The 19977-nt window shown below is 38.2% G+C and overlaps 1 protein-coding gene across 2 annotated transcripts in view; it reads left to right on the top strand.

The window, feature by feature from the left end:
• ATAD1 (ATPase family AAA domain containing 1) overlaps nucleotides 1-19977 on the top strand; it is a 31015-nt gene that overhangs the window by 7263 nt on the left and 3775 nt on the right. For both annotated transcript variants that reach the window (XM_084634845.1, XM_084634846.1), the window contains exons 2-8: nucleotides 1164-1337; nucleotides 5180-5278; nucleotides 5735-5855; nucleotides 8256-8456; nucleotides 13061-13167; nucleotides 17526-17615; nucleotides 19508-19558. In XM_084634845.1, coding sequence (XP_084490971.1) covers nucleotides 1176-1337; nucleotides 5180-5278; nucleotides 5735-5855; nucleotides 8256-8456; nucleotides 13061-13167; nucleotides 17526-17615; nucleotides 19508-19558 — 831 coding nt within the window. In that variant the 5' untranslated portion in view covers nucleotides 1164-1175. The remainder of the gene's footprint in view (nucleotides 1-1163; nucleotides 1338-5179; nucleotides 5279-5734; nucleotides 5856-8255; nucleotides 8457-13060; nucleotides 13168-17525; nucleotides 17616-19507; nucleotides 19559-19977) is intronic.

Below are 19977 nucleotides of genomic sequence, written 5' to 3'. Positions count from 1 at the left end.
TTAGGTTGAGATTTCCTTCACTGGAGAAGCAGCTAGGTCAACAGAAGAATTCTTTCACTCACCTAGCTACCACCTCTCAGAGGTGAATTACCTACATCTATGGAAAAACCCCTTCTGTTTGTGCAGGAGGAGTCCACACTACACCGGCAAAGCTGCTGAACCATAGCTGTGCTGCTGTAATGTAGACATACCCATCGATTGTATCCTTCCACTGACCCCCAGATTCCTAATCTGATTTTTTTAGATTTTAGGACCAGGAGAATTTATTACTTCTCCATATGGGGTCACATCTAGGGAGGCTGGATGGCCTAAAGGAATTTTATCAAGGAATAAGGGTTGGCTTATCCCTTGATAAAGGGATAAGAGAAGCCAAGGATAGAAAATAGTTAAGTCCGCTACAAAGCCAGCATTTACAGCCTTCTGGGGAAGTCTACAGATCGAGACTACCGATGTCTTGTAATGGATCCAGACTACAATTCTCTACTTTCTAATACCCAAATGTGGAATACAGGTCTTAAAAACGTGACAATGAGACACATACAAAAGTAGTAGAGGGAGAAGTTTGAAATATTGTTATATCTTTCTTTAACAGGTAGTTCTTTTTCCTTGTCTTTTTGAGTCAACATTTTTGATATTGTTAAATCTTAAATCACAGCAATAAAGCAGCAGGCCTGAACAGGAATGCGCTAAACTTGGAACTAAAATATGGCATGTTCCTATTAGTAAGGTATTGTATGGTTGAAAGGAAGGCAAATTTTTTAGTGAACAACTGTTCTGAAATTAGGACCTTGTTGAATACATTAAAATATAGAAGCAAGGATTCAACTGGTTGCCTTTTGTACTCTAACAGAGGTGAAAATGAAACCAGATGTTGACTAAGCATTTAACCCTTTCCACTCTAATTTTTGTGCTTCTGTTTCCAGTTTGAGAATCATAAGTTTACATATGATCAATTATAAATGTGTCCTTTAGTTGTTAGGTTCCAGATTCAACTAGTTAATTAGTTTAGCAAGAAGTTACATATGAGCTTGTGCCACCACTGTAAAAATAGAAAATAGTGTAACTGCTAAGTAAGTGGATAAATATTTCTCAAATGTTTTTTAAAAGAAAATAAAGTGCATATTTTGCAAGTCTAAAGCTTTTTTCCTCTGACTTCTGTTTAGTGTTAAATCAAAATGGTTCATGCTGAAGCCTTTTCTCGCCCCCTGAGTCGGAATGAAGTTGTTGGTTTAATTTTCCGTTTGACGATATTTGGTGCGGTAACTTATTTTACCATTAAATGGATGGTAGATGCAATTGATCCAACCAGGAAGCAAAAAATAGAAGCCCAGAAACAGGTAAGACCAAACTTTCAAATATTTTTTTACTTTCTAAGAACACTTTTATACAAACCACTCTGTATGGGCCCAGAAGCCAGTTCACCAATTGCTGAAGCACATTTAGGACAGGGATTGAAAGAACCCACTCAGTAGAAATGCGTGGGAACATTTCTCTGGCAGGTATCTGGGCCTTAGCCAGTAGCTCCCAAACTTTTTTACTGGTGACCCCTTTCACATAGCAAGCCTCAGTGTGATTCCCCCTGCCCACCTTATAAATTTAAAAACACTTTTAATATATTTAACACCATTATAAATGCTGGAGGCAGTGTGAGGTTTGGGGTGGAAGTTGACAGCTTGCAAACCCCTCCCCCCCAATGTAATAACCTTGTGACCCCCTGTGGGGTCCGGACCCCCCCAGTTTGAGAACCCGTGTCCTAAGCTGTCAGTCTCTGCAAAATTTAAACTTTAGTTTAAAATAAAGTTTCTAGCTCATATGGTTGTGAAAACCTTCCAAATGTAAAGTGATGCAATGTTGTCTTCCTCAAGACTGCAGACAGCACCTGTACCTCTTATGCTGATAATAGCTTTGCTTAGTTATCAGCAGGGTGAAATTAATATGCTCATCAGTCTTACTGCTGCTGTTTAAAACTTTGTGGGCAGCTGTAAAAACTAAAGAAACAGTTTAATTCTATGCTACTGCTGCAGCTTTTGGGGAATTTGAGTTAATATAGGCAGTCCTAGCAGATTAGCAGATGTAGGATCTATAGCAAGAATAATAAGAGGCCAGTATGGCTCCATCAGGAGCGCTTTAATTACCTGAAAAAAATCAAAAACAAATCCTACAAAAAAGTGGAGTCATGGACAAATTGCTAAGGAGGGGTACAAAAGAATAGCACAAACACGTAGGAATGAAATCAGAAAGGCTAAGGCACAAAATGAGTTACACCTATCAAGTGACAGAAGGCAATAAGAAGAGGTTCTTTAAATAATAGGAGCACGAGAAAGGAGGAGGAAAGTGTAAGTCCTCTACTTAGCGGGAAAGAAGAGCTAATAACAGACGACATCAAGAAGGTGGAGGTGTTTAATGCTGACTTTGCTTCAGTCTTCCCCAAAAGGTTAATGGTGAGCAGATACTCAACACAAGAAATATTAACAACAAGGGAGACTGGATGCAAGCCAAAATAGAAAAGACCAGATTAAAGACTATTTAGATATGGTAGATGAATTTCATTAGGCTCTGCCGACTTGAATACATCCTAGGGTTCTTAAGGAACTAGCTGAAGCAATCTAAGAGCCCTTAGCAATTACATGTGAGAACTTCTAGGGGACGGGTGAGGTCCCAGAAGACTGGAGAAGGGCAAACAGTACCTATCTTTTAAAAAGGGGAACAAAGAGGGCCCAGGGAATGACAGCCTTACTTCGATACCTGGAAAGACACTGGAACAAATTATTAAACAATTAATTCATAAGCGCCTGGAAGATAATAGGGATAAGGAATAACTAGCATGGATTTGTCAACAAATCATGCCATGCCAAACCCAACCTAATTTTGTTGACAAGTTTATTGCCTGGTAGATAAGGAGGAAGCTGCCTGTGATAGGTCTTGATTTTAGTAAGGCTTTTGACGCAGTCCCTCATGACGTTCTCATAAGCAAGCTAGGGAAATGTGGTCCAGATGAAATGATTTCAAGGTGGGTGCACAACTGGCTGAAAGACTATACTTAACTTTTTTTATTATTAATCAGTGGTTTGCTGTCAAATGGGGGGAGGAGGCACGGCATATCTAGTAGTGTCCCGCAGGGGGTCAGTTCTGGCTCAGTATTTCCATGAATGACTTAGATAATGGAGTGGAGAGTATGCTTATACAATTTGCAGATAACACCAGTCTGGGAGTGGTTGCAAGCACGTTGGAGGACAGGATTATAATTCAAAATGATCTTGACAAATTGGAGAATTGTTCTGAAATCAACAAGATGAAATTCAATAAAGACAAGTGCAAAGTAGTTCACTTACGAAGGAAAAAACTCAAATGCACAACTCCAAAATGGGGAATAACTGGCTAGCTGGAAGTACTGCTGAAAGGGATCAGGGGGTTATAGTGAATCACAGATTGCATCACAACGTTGTGATGCAGCTGCGAACCAATCTGTTTTTGGGGTGTATTAACAGGAGTGTCATATAAAAGACATGGGAGGTAATTGTCCTGCTCTACTCAGCACTGGTGAGACCTTGGCTGGAGTATTGTCCAATTCTGGGCACCACACTTTAGGAGAGAATCAGGAGGAGAGCAACAAAAATGATAAAAGCTTTAGGTCAGGTTTCCTTTGAGGAAAGGTTAAAAACCTGAGCATGTTTAGTCTTGAGAAAAGAAGTTTTGGGGGGGAGGAGGGGGTAAGTGGATCTGATAAGTCTTCCAAGTATATTAAAAGCTGTTATAAAGAGGACAGTGATAAATTGTTCATCTCCACTGAAGTTAGGATTAGTAGTACTGAGCTTACTCAGCAGCAAGAGAGACTTAGGTTAGATATTAGGAAAAACGTGCTAACCAAATGGGTAGTTAAGATCTGGAATAAGCTTCCAAGGGAGGTTGTGGAATCCCCACGATTGGAAATTTTTTAAGAACAGGTTGGACAAACACCTGTCAGGGATGGTCTGAGTTTACTTGGTTCTGCCACAGCTCAGAGGGCTGGACTTGAAGACTTCTTGAAGTTTCTTCTAGCCTTACATTTCTATGATTCTCTAGAGCAGCTAAGATGCTCTGGACAAGAGGGGAAGAGAGACACAAAAGCCTTCTCAGTGAGTAGAGTGGTTGGAGTTTTAAATTTCAGTTACCTACTAACCAGAGGCTGAAGGTCTTCAAACAGAATCTGTGGATAGCACCCTAGTAGCAGTCTCACATCCTCCCCCATTCCCAGTACTTCTGAGAAGCAGTGGATTTTGGTTTCTCACCAAGGTGTTGGCCCTGGACCTGGCTATTTCATTCCCTCCCTCCTAAGTCTCTTGCACCTATCTAAAGTTTAGTCTTTTGATTAGTAAGTGGGTAAATTTTTCAAGCCCTGGTTTAAGACAGGAAGTGAACACTAGCATATCCAACTGAAACTCTGTATTTTACATACTGCCTTCATGCAAAGGACATCTAGATAAATGGAGTATATTTACCCCAGCATCTTGACCAAACTAATTAGAGTTAACTCCCTTCGTGGGTTCTGTTTGATAACAAGTGGTCAGGACCACTCTCCAGCATAATTTGACAGACTTCATCTTTAATGCAATGTTCTTTATAGTCCTATGCTGGGGCAGTGCTTTTATACAGACAGAGGGAGGAGTACCCCCTACTGCAGAGGTCGGTAACCTTCAGCATGTGGCCCATCAGGGTAATCTGAAGGTGGGCTGCAAGACATTTTGTTTAGGTTGACTGTCTGCAGGCATGACTCCCTACAGCTCCCAGTGGCCATGGTTCCCTGTTCCCGGCCAATGGGAGCTGTGGGGAGCGGAGACCACCACCCATTAATGTGCCTCAGCCCTGTTCTTAAGGACTGAGACAGAGCAGGATCTTTATGCCTTTTCAGTCTTCAATGTGTCTGCTGTGACTGGCACTCAGAATATTTTTAATGTAATTTTTTGATGTGACATTTGTCAGAAATTGAGACCATGAATTAGCTTCATATAGGCCACTGAGTAGATAGACAGTAATGCCTTTTTATTGCAAAGGACTCAAGCCATATTCAACAAATGACTTCCTATCTCATTTCTAGCTCCTAACTTCCAACCCCCAAAATAGCAACTTTTTAAAAACAGATCTTAAACTATTTAACCATTTTCTTTTTCTAATGTTCATGGCTTCTGTTCTCTCTTTCTAGGCAGAAAAGCTAATGAAGCAAATTGGGGTGAAAAATGTCAAGCTTACTGAATATGAAATGAGCATTGCCGCACATCTAGTAGACCCTCTTAGCATGCATGTAAGACACTATATTCATGGTTCATTTTCCCCCTATTATTCCTATAATAAATATGGTACTTTATATGTGTATAAAACAGAGTGAAACATGGAAGCTCTTAATAGTGTCATTAGTAGTCAAATCTGTCCTTCAACTAGGAATTATATTTTCATAAATGTAGAACTTTGAAACTTTAAAAGCTCATCATTGTCAGAATGTATCCAAGTGGAAAATAATTTTCTACCAAGAAATCTTAACTGCATCATAGAGAGAAACTTGCATTTTGTTACATTATTCATAAAAATAATGAAATTTACATGGTCTTGAATCTGAGATTTCATACTGCCTTTTTTTTTTTTTCTTAAAAAGATTCTCTGGAGGCCATCTGGGAATCAGGGTTATGTTTGCTGGCTGTGGGTATGATACATTCATTAACTTCTTCCCCACCCCCACCCCAATACTGTTTTTGTACATCAGGTAACCTGGAGTGATATTGCAGGTTTAGATGATGTCATTACAGATCTGAAGGACACAGTCATTTTACCTATCAAGAAGAAACATTTGTTTGAGAATTCCAGACTCTTGCAGCCACCAAAAGGTAAGGAGAAAGCATTCTAGATCAGGGGTTCTCAAACTGGGGGTTGGGATCCCTCAGGGGGTTGGGAGGTTATTATATGGGGGGTTGTGAGCTGTCAGCCTCCACCCCAAACCCTGCTTTGCCTTCAGCATTTGTAATGGTGTTAAATATATTAAGAAGTGTTTTTAATTTGGGGGGGAGGGGTGTCGCACTCAGAGGCTTGCTATGTGAAAGGGGTCACCAGTACAAAAGTTTAAGAACCACTGTTCTAGATATAATTTGTCCGTGGTTTCTTTTATTAAAAAAATTGTAATGACTAGTACCAAAAAAAAATTTTTACTTTTATGCTTTCAAGAGGACTGTTCCAGACAAGTTGGGTATTAGAAATGATGTACCTCGTGTTAAGGAGAAGAGTCAAATCGCAACCTGATATTTAAAGTTTAATTCCTCAGAATGGTATTTTTCTATTACTTTAATTATGAGGATTGACATTATAGAATGACCTTATTGCAATTTTGTGAGAGACTAAAAACAAACAAACGGCCAAGATCTTTGCACTACTTCATAAACAGTCTTCTTCGTTATTGTATGATGCAGCATTTCCCAAACTGTGTTCCGCACAATGTGAATAGATGTTCCATGAAAGAATCTAGAATTGATTTTTGTACTACTTTGAATGCGCTTTCCAGTTAGAAATTGTCAGTTCAAGTTATTTTAAATTTGTATTTTTGCTTTGTTTTATAAAATACGTTTGAGCATAAATGCAATTTTTTTTAAAAAACCAAACGACTACGAAATAATATTATAAGTGTTCTGTAATAGGCTAAAAAGTGTTCCATGGCCAAAAAAGTTTGGGAAACGCTGGTATAATGTCAATTTTTATTGAAGTCATATCCATGCATGTTCTACCAATCCAAATACGCATTTCCAGGAGACATCCAACTTGTGCATTAATTCTGGATTTCTGGTTGTTTTTTTTTCTTTTACATTTCATTTTGTTCTTTTTGAGGAGATCAGATATAGCTCTGTTATATGCTAGGAAATGTTTCCACACTTCGATAAGGATACCAGTGCACTGATAGAAACAAAGCCCTTAAATGTGAAGACTTACTGCAAGCTAATTTTGCAGGTCCCTTTTGGCTGTTCTGGACCCAGATCTCCAGTAAGGGAATGCAAGTGTGAATATATAGATCCTTCATCCCTCCTTCTCTGGTGTTTAGCTAGATAAGTTCACTGCCAACTCAACACAACCTGAGAGAGAAAAGGTCAAATCTGCTCTTATTTATAGTATTGTAAATTTGAAGTGTCTCCACTGAAGTTCTTAGTCACAATTGCTTTATACTCATGTACATGAAAGCAAACTTTGGACCTAAGTAGTTAGATAGGAGGACAAGAGTATAAGGCTTATTTTCTATTGACAAGATCTCTTCCATCTTTTCTTTGTATTATATGAAAGCCTTCTTTGTATAATAAATTACTGTGTACATCTATCAGTTGTCCCCTTAAAACATTCAGTTCTGTTCTGTTCGGTAATAAATGTTTCAGTTTTATACAAAATATTGTCCGCTTGTTAGGAATTCATCTTGGCTGGAAAATTGGTGTTTGGTCATATGCTTTAATAAGATGAAGAAAGGACTATTTATGTAGAACTTCCAAACAGACCACGCTCCTCAATTTTATCAGTTATTTAAATCATGAAGATGGGAGATGCATCTCTTAAGTAATTGTCCTTATGTAGATAGCCTCAAAAACATTTAAATTAAGAAAAAACTAACTCACCAGTTTCTGCAGCTGTGTTTATAGAGAACACCCATTTAAGTCTAACAAAATAAGAAAAGGTATTCACTACAGGAAACTGTAGTGAATTGACTAATTTTAGGGGGAAAAATGAGAATGTATGTACTACTAAATAATATGCATGGAATTTTTTAAAAATGCTTTTAAAATAACTTATATGGATTTCCTTACCTCATTACAAATTTTTTTTTCATAAGACTTTTCAGGAAGGTAGAGTGACTATAAACCCCTAGCAAATGCCCCAAGTAAGCAAACTGAAAAAGATTTTTTTTTGCCCACTAACTTGTCAGTAATGTAGAGTGTTACTTATAACTAATAGGCACAAATCAAAGCTTCAGATGTTTCTTAAGTTTAAAATGAGCTGTTCTGTATTAGCTCTTCTCTAAGAAAAGAAGGTAAAGCAGTCTCGAATAATTTGAAATTATTGCTTTTTTATATTAAGGCAATACAATAATTGCAGTACAATTGTGTACATGGAGTTTGGTGGTAGTTACTGAAAGGTACTCAGATGCTAGCCTTAGGGAAATCTAGATAGAATAGGAGTTCATATATCGCTATGTTAGTCACACTGGGGTCTTTCCTTCCTTCCAGTGACCCTAAAACGTTAATACTGTTCTTTTTCAGGAGTACTTCTCTATGGCCCTCCAGGTTGTGGTAAAACTCTGATTGCCAAAGCTACAGCAAAGGAAGCCGGTTGTCGATTTATTAATCTCCAGCCTTCAACATTGACTGATAAATGGTATGGGGAGTCTCAGAAACTGGCTGCTGCTGTCTTCTCCCTTGCTATAAAACTGCAACCTTCCATCATTTTTATCGATGAAATAGGTAACATACCTGCTTTTTTTCTTAGTCACAGAAATGCAACATTAAACTTTAAATGTGAGTTGATGTGTCTGATAACACTAATTCTGAGAAAACATTTGTATTAGCATACAGAACAAAATGGTAATAAAACAAGATTTAATAGCGTAAATAGTATTGAAGAGCATCCATGTCAAAGTAGCATGTCTCATATTGCAGAAGTCCTATGATAAGAGTTAAATTTTAAGTTAAGTTATCCCTATAAATGTCTTTCTTAAAAGCTTTTCCAGCAGTAGTAGTTACTGTTTGTGAATTTACACCTGGGGTTAGTTATAGGAGAAACACAGTGAATGGAAGTTCCCAGTTTGAGTGTCAGTTCTGGAAATATATGTTGGTGGGGTACAGCACCACTGTTCTTTCTCTCTCCACGGAGCTAAGTTGGACCTTTTAGGAAGCTCATGTTTAGAGAAGAAAGGCTTTCCTGAAATACGTAGTTATCTCTGAAAGGCCTGGGCAGATTAAACTAGCCCTTCTGCTGGTAGAATGTTGAGGAAGCTAAGGGCTTGGAATTAGAAGACTGCAAAGAAATGGGTGGTTAGAATTAACAGAACAGTTGTATGGTACCCATGAGAAAGACAGCTGCCTCGTCCCAGACCTCCCCACATATCCGTTCATCTCTTGTAATTACTTTCCTAGCAAATTGGGAATAAGTTGGTCATAAATGTAAATTAATTTCCTGAATAAACTTCAAAGTGCTTCCAATGAAAAAGTGAGAAGCAACGAAAGACTTAAGCCTGAATCACCTAAGCAGCTGAAGAGGGAAGCAAAACAAGATCTAGCCCAGGATATCATGGCACTGAATGAATCCTGTCTGTCTGATAAATTCTATGTCAAAGGATATTTGTGTCCTCTCTAAAGATGTATGGGATGTAAAATCCCAAATGATTCACTCAGGAGAAAGATAGTATCCACTTCAGAAGCTGCTCCATACCATATTTAAATTGGCCCCTGTAATGGGGTTCACTCACCATGAGGCTGCTCTGGGGATTAGCTCCATGGTTTCTTGGCTGCTCTGGGGATTAGCTCCAGGTCTGTTGCCCCCCTCTCGATAGTGGCTCACACTGTTTCCCCTCTTGTTCTCACTGTCTCTGGAACTCAGGTGTTCCCTCTTTGTGACTCAGCCATCTGGCCAGGTCACTATGTAGTCCTTCCCTTCCAGGCTATCAAAGCCCCACTGGATCAGCTGTCTTCATCTGCTCCAGATAGTCTTCCAATCCACGGCCAGGTTCTGTGTCACTTTCCCAATGGCTGATAGAGGAACCTGGCCCAGCCTGCTACTCTGGTCTAGTAAACCCAGAGAGCAGGGGAGTCACAAGAGAAGTAGGAAGGAGTCCAGGAAAAAAGCAACAGGTAAATAGCAAGCAGACCATAGTTGCTGACATAGTCCTGGGACTGGAACCCAGACTCCCTCCTTCCAGGCATTAACTGTAGACTACCTAGCTCTATAGCTTCAAAACACCTCACTTCACTTTCAGCCCCTTTTCACTGCCAACTTCCTGACTTTATATCTGCCCTGCATGTTCCTTGTCAGCGGGGCTCCATCATCAACGAGCCTTTCAAGCACTGGCTCTCCCCCAGGTGCAGCCTATCAGGTTAATTGACCTCACTTAACCTGCTCTGCTTTGTGGGGGGTGGACATCACCATGGACCCTAGCTGCCATTAGATATTGAAAGGGCCCATCAGATGCCTAGTACTAAAAGGCAGGAGTCTGACAGGCCCAGACCCATCATCTTCAAGCTGCTGAAGTTCAAGGTTAAAATAATGTTAATGAATGCGCCAGAAAAGCTAAAACCTTATTATAAGGGCCACAGAATTTCTCTCTTTTCTGACTTCTCCTCTGATCTTAGTAAAAAGAGCCCTGCATTCAGTGGCATACAGTAGATCCTATGGGGGAGCACTGTCAGATGCAGCATCAAGTACCCATTCACCTTCACTGTGGATTTAGCAGGCTTCACAAGATTTTGCAAACGCCCCTCTGAAACTTGGCAGACACTTCAAGTCTGGTGGACTGAAACCAGATTTGACCAAAAATAGCAGATTTTTTTTTATCATGAAAAGCGTACCTCAACAAATTTAGAAATCAGTTTGTTTTCCTATGTATCCTTGTGAATATGGTAATATTCACTTATATAATCTTCCAACTTGGAGCAGATAACCAGCTAGGCTGAACTCTTCTGTTGACCACCTTTTGGAACTGAGCAGTAACAACTGTGTAGCACTACAGAGAGTAACAGATTAACACTAAACTGGGTGATATAGAACTATCTACTGATTATAGTATTATCTGCACTGATCATCACAACTTGCACAGCTAGACAGAACCTCTTCACTAGAACCTCTGATGGATCACGTTATGGTAACCACAAATCCTTTGGAACAATCCATACTCCTGATATGTAATCTTAAAGAGCACTAGTAATTCAATGTGTGCAGGGCATCTGACATACAATTAATATGAAACTTTTTTTTATATTTATTTAGGTTTTGTACTAATTTATATTTGATTTAGCAAATTACTTAAATATATTTGTGTTTAGAATATTATTAGATAATATAGGATAGGCAGGAGCAGAGGGAACTGAAGCAGTCAGGGATCTGAACATGCCCACATTGGCTTGTTTTAAGTCTGTGGGGTTTTTTGTTTTCTGTTACAAATATACTTTGGAAGACACATATTTAACTCTAGATCTTTTTGTATACCTGACGCACTTAGGTTCAATTGAAGGCAAAAATTCATTCAAAACTAACCAATATCTAATATGTATAAACACAGATGATAGCCTAGAGATGTGGTATTACAATATCAGTGGGGACATGCGTATCTTTAGAGTAAGGTTATACATCTTAAAATTAGGGTTGTCAATTAATCACAGTTAACTCACGCAATTAACTCAAAAAAATTAATTGCAAATAAAAAATTAATTGCAATTTTAATCACACGGTTAAGCAATAGAATCCCAATTGAAATTTATTAAATATTTTTGGATGTTTTTCTACATTTTCAAATATATTGACTTAACTTACAACTCAGAATACATAGTGTATTGTTCTCACTATATATAATTATTTTTATTACAAATATTTGCACTGTAAAAATGATAAACAAGAAATATTTTTCCATTCACCTCATACCATACTCGTAATGCAGTCTCTATATCATGAAAGTACAACTTAAAAATGTAGATTTTGTTGTTGTTGCTGTTACGTAACTGCACTCAAAAACAAAACAAAGTAAAACTTTAGTGCCTACAAGTCCACTCAGTCCTACTTCTTGTTCAGTCAGGCAGTAAGACAAACAAGTTTGTTTACAATTTATGGGAGATAATCCTGCCCACTTCTTATTTACAATGTCACCTGAAAGTGAAAACAGGCATTTGCATGGCACTTTTGTAGCCGGCATTGCAAGGTATTTACATGCAAGATATGCTAAACATGAAACTATGGAATACTTTTGCAGTTTAGTATGTATTAGTTCCTGATACTCCTACGTTATGCCCTACATGACCTCTAGGGGTTCAGTTTTGGTTTGTGATTTTGTTTGTTCCAAGTTTTGCAAATAATGAACGCTGAATTTTGTTATTTATATGCTATTTCCATCCTGTGCATGTATTTATGTATTTTTTTTTATATATAAAACAATAAAAATAAAGTTTAAAGAATTAAGAGGACAAATGAGAATGGGGTGGAAGGAAGAAGAAAATTTAAAACAAACAAAAATCTATATAAGGATTAGGGAGAAAGCAGAAGTGCTAGTTATTAGGAGCATGAGGATTTGTCTTTTTAACTTCGAAGTCATGAATCCATACCAAAGTGAAACAAGAACACTTCATTTAAAATTGCTCATTCTCTTTTTCACCAAGCACTTCTTAAAATGGGACACTGAGAAACAAGATTCACTGTGAAACATGTAGTGAAACTTCCACTTTTCTCCAACTTCATTTTATGGTGGAGTCTTTTTCCAAAGACAATCTGTTTTCCTTCTGGAAGCGCTCTTATTAACTCTTTTTTAACAACAGTATATGCTTCTGGAGTTGATTAGTAGAGCTAGAACGCTGCATGAAAAGTGGGTGGGCCGCTTTACATTAAACATGCAACTATGCTGTAATAGTCTCCTTTGATAGCTTCTTAGGTTGTCGTATTCTCAGAGGGAGCGTAATAGTCTTCAGGAGGAGCAAGGATGAAAATTCATTTTTTCACATATCTAGGAATAGAAGCTGCCTAAGATACCAATTATATATAGGAAGTGCTAGTAAGATACCTGAGAAAGTAAAACATTGGCAAATGCAGATTTTTCTCCTCTAGGTTTTCTGCAATATTTTGGGATTATTTCACAAAATCTGAGACAGTTTCATGTGATATTTCATGTACTTACATAGTGCTTAAATAATGTAACTGAGAAGATCTGACTAAAATTTCAGTGATATTCAGCATCTCTCTCCTTGGTCCTAAATTATTTTTCTTTTGTGATTACAATCTTACAATCTTATAAATTTGCCCTTGAGAAATATAATAGTTGCTATGGTTGAATGTGAAGGTAAATAATGCTCATTGAATCTTTTTCATTTAGATTCCTTTCTACGAAGCCGTTCAAGTTCTGATCATGAAGCTACAGCTATGATGAAAGCTCAGTTCATGAGTCTGTGGGATGGTCTGGACACTGACTATAGTTGCCAAGTGAGTTAAAAAAATAAGACAAAACCTACCATAATTCTCACTGAGAAACTTAATACATTTTTTTCTCCATTTAGGAACTAGTTAAAAATAGTCTGTTGAACATAGTAGCTGGCAGAAGAATTTCTCTGTTTTGTTGCTGGATGGCAGAATATGTCGGAACAAGAATCCTATGCTAATAATCACTTCATGCATTCATGTTACTGTGGACAATAGTAAATTATAGACACTTTAAAAAAGTGTTTTTTTCCCCCCAATAATATAACCACAATATTTGAGATTATTTAAATTTTAAGCTTTATTATTTGAAACAAAATCACATGAACAGTTGTTTCAGGGTAAACGTAACAGCTAAGACAAATACAAACCACTCTTGGCCTGTCTAACTGGCAAGGAAATAAACCCACACTGTTCCTTTTGAAATTCGCTTGCATGACTCCTAAATCTTAGACGCCAGGACCCTTATTGAAAGATTTGAATATTAATCCCAATTATTTCAATACTCACTATAGAAAAGCCTAGACATCCTCCCTCCACCAGCCCAGCTGCTTCTCCAACAGAAGCATAATCTTTACGCTTACTGGGCTAAACTTAAAAGTTCAGGAAGCTGATATTACCAGAGCAGGAATTTTGCCTCATTTATCCAACCCTTCCTTTCTCATCTAACTTTTGGTAACAATATCAAATTAGAAAATAATAGTTGGTGCTGCTTGTAAAAAGTACTTGTGAGAGTCTGAAATTCTGTCATTTAGAGCACTTGGAGAGAGAGAGGGCAGCCTGACCCCACACCATCCTATCAACATTTCTCAAATTTTACTCAGAGAAACCTCCTTGTAAGGCTGAGAGGGCAGTTCTCTCTCCGTGTCTGTTAAATGCTTGACTTCTGTACTCAGAGTGAAGTGATAGTTTTACATGTAGAAATTAATCCACTAGGAACTGAACAGATGACAGTACTTGTTTCACATAGACCACCAAGCAGTCATTGGATGGTAATCACAATCAGACTGCACTTAATTTGGCATTCTAGAACTGAAAGTGTTTGTATCCCATAAAAAGGACCCTGAACCATCCAATGCCTAAGAGTACTCTTTTCCCGATTAGACAAGCTTTCTTTTCTCTGTTTCACTGCTGGTTTTAACTATATCTTTTTATAGTTTATAACTTTAAAATCTGTCAAAATGGCAGTCAAATTGAAGTCCAGCTTCTCATGCATCTTGAATACAACCAGTAACTTTATCGCAGAGGTTTCATACTATGATTCAAAGACATATAGGCTAAGTATAGCTGTTGACCAGCTGCTTTGCAAGGAACAGAACTATACAATTTGTCAATAGGATGTTAGTGCTAATAACTACACCGCACAGAACTTGAAGTTAAGGGTGAGTAACCTGATGTTCGCTAAGGCACAGATTCTTCCCAGTGTTTTTAACACAATGCCTCTTTAAACATTGTGAAAGTGTCTTGGAAACAGTGAAATGAAGCATTCCTTTCCTTCAGTAAAACATATATCTGATCTTGTGCTTCCACTCCTGAGCCTGAAGAAGTCATTGTGGCCCCTCACTCATACTTCTTGGCACAGTGGGAGCCCCATTAAAGTAAAATATAGTACAAAGCACCTGGTTGGAGAGTTTTGGGAGTTGGTTGTGAAAATATATCTAAATATTTTTGAGAATTATTGGACATGTCCATTTTCAGGCTCTTCCCATATTGCACTTCATACTGTTCAGAAAAATCTTTCTTTAAACAATGATTTTGAAATGTCCAAAGCACTTTTAAAGACTGCCCCATATTTTTTGAGAGCTGACCGTTACAATTTCTTCAAAATGTTTTATTGGTAAATATTTAGTTGGGAGTGTTATGCTGTGTCTGGATCTAAACAAAATTCCCTCTGATAGTAAGGATTCATTCCAGCTTTTATTATTGCTGTAAAATTCTTAACATTCTGAGGAAAATGTACTGAAGTCTCAGTAACTTAAACAGTTGGACGCGATGGGCAACATGTAGACCCTGTTAGTTGCCTCCTGCTTCAAGTGCACCTGAGAAGGAACAGTATTGTGCACAATGTACAGCCTGTTGTGTCTAAATTAAATAGTTTTTAAATTATAGACTTATTTCAGAAATTAGTTTTGAAATTTTGAGAGTTTTGTGTGTAGCAAATTGTCTGTGCGTTTTCCCTTGCTGATGGAGATACAAGCAGTAGTGGTGATCTAAAACTCCCTTTAGGAGTTAGGAAGCTATGCATTGTGCCACTTGCATGAGGAAGCAGGAAGGGGAAGGTGGATGGCAAAGAATTATTAGGGCTCCAAAATTGGTGTAGGTTGGATTGCACCGAAACAGTTTCTCCCTGTGCTGACGTCTGGTGGTTCAGTACAGAACAAGAAGGATCCCCTTGCAGCCTGTCTTCCTCAGTGCCCCGTGCCCTAGAACTCCTCTGAGGGGGAGAGGGAATCCTTAGATGAGGGTGTGACTGCAGATGACATCACATTCCCTATCTTGAAAGTGGAGGGAAGTCTGTTTTTGTCATTCCTGCTGTTACAACAGATGTTCATCTGCTATGTTGTAAGAAAGGGGCAGAGTTTCTCTAGGGACACAGAAGAGAGAAGAGTAGTTATTGAACTTTACAATGTAATCTCTAATTATCTTTACTTTTTTTTAAAAAAGTCTAAATTGATTTCAGCCTGTCCCCAAGCTTCCCTTTGCATGAATGGTGATATGTTTATATTCATACTTAGAATATGAGGCTAGATTTTGGCCTCAGAAAAAAGCAGCCAGATCTGGTCATCTTTTTGTCTTGTGTAAGGAAAATATCCAGATGCCATAGAGCTGATTTAGTGGCTATGTTGTGCATCTGCTGTGTTCCCAGAGGAAAGGTGATGTGGCCAGGGCACCTGTATGCCCAGGTGATTTGCCTGCTGCCAAAAAGACCCCTGGAGCCACCAGCAGAGAGAATTGTTGGATCAAACTTCAAGCTTCTCTGACTTTTGCAAAGGTACGGCCTGCCATCTGGCTGGCCCCAGGAGCAAGGGATAAGTGTGGTTTTCACCTCCTGATGCTGTGTCATGTACAGACCAGAGAATCTGACCCCTTAACTACTTCTATATGTGGTCTAATAAATATCGTTGGACCATTTATTAAATGAACCTTTCGCTTACAATATTTTGTTGAACGTAAAATAATTTTTTTAATGTCTGCTTACCATGTTACTGTCTGGTAACTTGAGCCACAACTTTGTGCCTCTAGATGGCAGCATCACTCTAGCCCATGAAAGCAACATAGCTCTGATGCATAGCTCTCAACTTGCCAAGGCCAGTTGTGGGGCAAAGATCCAAAATGAGAGAGCTAAAAACAACATGCTTTTAGGAATCTAAAATTATATGGAATTAATTTCTTTGACATTCATGTGTTTTGTGACTGAGCATTTGCAATGTACATCATTTAGAATAACATAATTTAGAGAAAATGAGATGTGTACACTGTAGGTAACTTTGCTCTTAAAATGACAGTTGAGGTGTAGTCCAATGATGTAAATATTGTTCCTGTCTTAAATATGGATTATAAAATAAAATGCATTCATATTACAAAAAGAAAAGGAGAACTTGTGGCACCTTAGAGACTAACCAATTTATTTGAGCATAAGCTTTCGTGAGCTACAGCTCACTTAGCTCACGAAAGCTTATGCTCAAATAAATTGGTTAGTCTCTAAGGTGCCACAAGTACTCCTTTTCTTTTTGCGAATACAGACTAACACGGCTGTTACTCTGAAACCATTCATATTACATTAAATGAAACCTTTGTAAAGCTTCCTGTAGCTTCACATCCAGTTAATAATACAAAAGCAGTTAGTTTATTTTGGCTTTTCAGCTGTTTAGGTTTTTTAAAAATCAGACATTCTTTTTAGTGAATTTAATGCTTGTGAAAAATGCTATATTGCTAGTCCTGGAATCCAATCTGCTTTTTATTTACATAGGAAAAGAGAGAGTGCTTACCAAAATGCCTCCCCATTGTTAGTTCTGGAGAGAACTTGTCCACAGAGTCCAAATGTTAGTGACCAAAAATTGTTACATTCTGCCTGTTGATTTGGACTGAAGTTGAATTTGCAAACTAGAGGTGAAAGGTTCAAAATACTTTGAACTAACTAGTCTGCTTCCAGCTGTTTAAAATAACCTCATAATATGTTTGTTTAAATCCTGCTGCTAGAGCAAATGTCAGAAAGCTTGACACAACTTCTCTGTAGGCTGATTTGCTTGATGGAATGTAGAACAGCTACCCAATTTGGCTTGTTTGTTTTGTGAATCCCCGTTATGATGATTCTTGAAATAATTTCTCTCTGCTATTTAATCATTCTGTTTTTCTGTATTAAGGTGATAGTGATGGGAGCTACCAATCGCCCTCAGGATCTTGACTCTGCCATTATGAGAAGAATGCCTACGAGGTTTCACATTAACCAACCAGTAAGTCAGAGCAAATTGTCTTAAATAATGTTGGGTCGTTTGCCTAGTGGATTAGCAATAGGTTTGTACTGTATCAAATGAGAGACCTACGTCTTCACTGCCCGGGCAAACTGCACCAGAGAGTATTGTTAAGGCTTGTTTTCAGTTTCTCACAAGTACAGATAATTTTTGCTTTTTAGGGTGAAATTTCCCATGAGAAACTCGAGATGTACACATTTTAGCTGGAACGAACTCATTGTGCCACCAGCAGCTTCAAAACCCATTTCCTGCACTCATCCTGTACAATGGAGTTGGTGCATACTTTCCATTCTGCTCGTCCACACCAAGGGGAGAGCAACTAAAAGCACTGATACCCCTGCATGTAAATTTATGTACACTTCTGTTCAATTTTTCTTGAAGTTGTTGGCAGTTATCTTTGACTATAAGACCAAAGGTCAGCATATCTTAGCTCAGGGGTCGTCAAAATATATCAGACTATCTTTCCATCATGGTTAGACTTGGCAGCTGTTCAGCCACCTAAAGCTATCAGAGAATGCTCAAATTCTACCAGATGCCTACTCAGTGTTCCTGTTACTGATATAAATAAGGCTCTTGTGTTCTCTGTACTCACATAGTTTAACTCGGTTTCTTCATCTGATGCCCAACCTGGAAAGTTACTACTACCCATTAACCTCAGAGAGGGGATCCTTACAGGTGATTCTTGAAACAGAAATAAGTTACTTACCGTGGTAACTGTGGTTCTCTGAAGTGGGAAAGGTGAATAGGGAGTGTGGATCCATGTGGCCAATCATCTCAGTCTTTTGTAGAAGGATTCTTTTAATTAATGAAAGAAACCAAAGGATGTTTGGGGCGTTTTCCCCTTTGATTCCCTCAGAATGCTGTTTGGGATGTGTGAACCACAGTGGAGTGTACTCTGGAAATTCCAGGTTCTTTCTCCAGAGTACATTTATCTCAAGAGTGGGGTTCAGTATGGACAGTCATCTCTGAGCACCACAGTTACTATGCCAAGTAATTATTTTCCCTCAGGGTAGCTTATTAATCCAAAATAAACAAGGGGAATTGGCAGCTGTGAATACCCAAGGCCACTCCGTAGGTAAGAAAAAGGTGTTTGCAGGGCTTGGGGATGCAGCAGCCAGAAACTCCTAGGTAGGCATTGAAGCTTATAATAAAGTATTCTGCAATTTACATTTAATCAATTCAATTTTTATAAATGGAAGCGGATTTTTAAATGGCATAAACTTGTTCATTGGCAGATATGAATCAGTTTTTTCAACACTTACATTTTGCAATCTTGGTCTCAGTAAAACTATGCTCAGTGTTTACCCATCTTCTGTCAATAACTTCATTGCAATGCATTACTAATATTGCTTAAGGAAGTTTCTCAAGTATGATCTTTAGAATCAACGCGACTTTTGAAAACAGCATTTGCAGCAATGGTGATTGTCCTGTTGCTTATGTGATTAACAAAGTATATTAAATATATAATGTCCATTTTAGATCCAGCGGGACCAGTCCTCTGTTATGGATGATGGGTGCAGAAAACCCTAAGATAGTTACATGGGTACAAGTCCCATTCAGGGAAGAGTAAGATTTTAAGTATTCGTCAGCTAGTTTTTTTCTCTTTCCCTATAATTAATGTAAACAGTGTTGCTGGACTCAAGGGATAAAAAGTAGACTTGATATCTTGGTGCTGAATAGCACCATTGCCATCAGTAGCATACATGCTAGGAAACTGACCTCTCATTTCAAGGGATCAACCTGTGTTTCTGGAGGGCATGGAAGATGCAAAATAAATATGTACAGTTGAATTATTTTAATAGGTAAAGAAATGTCACACTCTCTATCAGTCTCTTTTTGTTCCATAATGACTGAAATCTTGTTTCTGTTTAAAGGCTCTGAAACAGAGAGAGGCGATTTTGAAACTGATTTTGAAAAATGAAAATGTAAGTAACATATTCGTTTGAAAAAATATTTCTATGCATTATCATGGCCGTGGGTGGAAACCTTCAGGGCAGTTGAAAAACATGCTTTCGAACCAATCATCTTTGACCATTGTATGGATTATAATCAGAAACATGCTGGTAGACAGTGTTTGAGTGCAGTGTATTTATGACTGGGAAGCTTCTGGATTTGGGTGTGACCTCAGATTTCAGAGGTAGAGTAGTTTAATAGATTAAGCATGAAACTGTCTTTAGAGAAATTAGATTTCTAATATCAGTTTTGACAACGATTCACTGTGGTTTAGGGCAAATTATACAATCTCTCTGTCAAGGGCATTCTCTCTAGTTGAGCTGGGAAGTGGCAATGTGTGACAGTGCTGCTTTTACCTCCTGCTTGTTCATCGGGAAGAAAAAGTGTTGCC

The sequence above is a fragment of the Lepidochelys olivacea genome (assembly GCF_965140295.1).
Source record: "Lepidochelys olivacea isolate rLepOli2 genome assembly, chromosome: 7".
Taxonomy (NCBI): Eukaryota; Metazoa; Chordata; order Testudines; family Cheloniidae; genus Lepidochelys; species Lepidochelys olivacea.
Note: the sequence above shows the minus strand (reverse complement) of the source record. Positions and strands in the feature narration are given on the sequence as shown.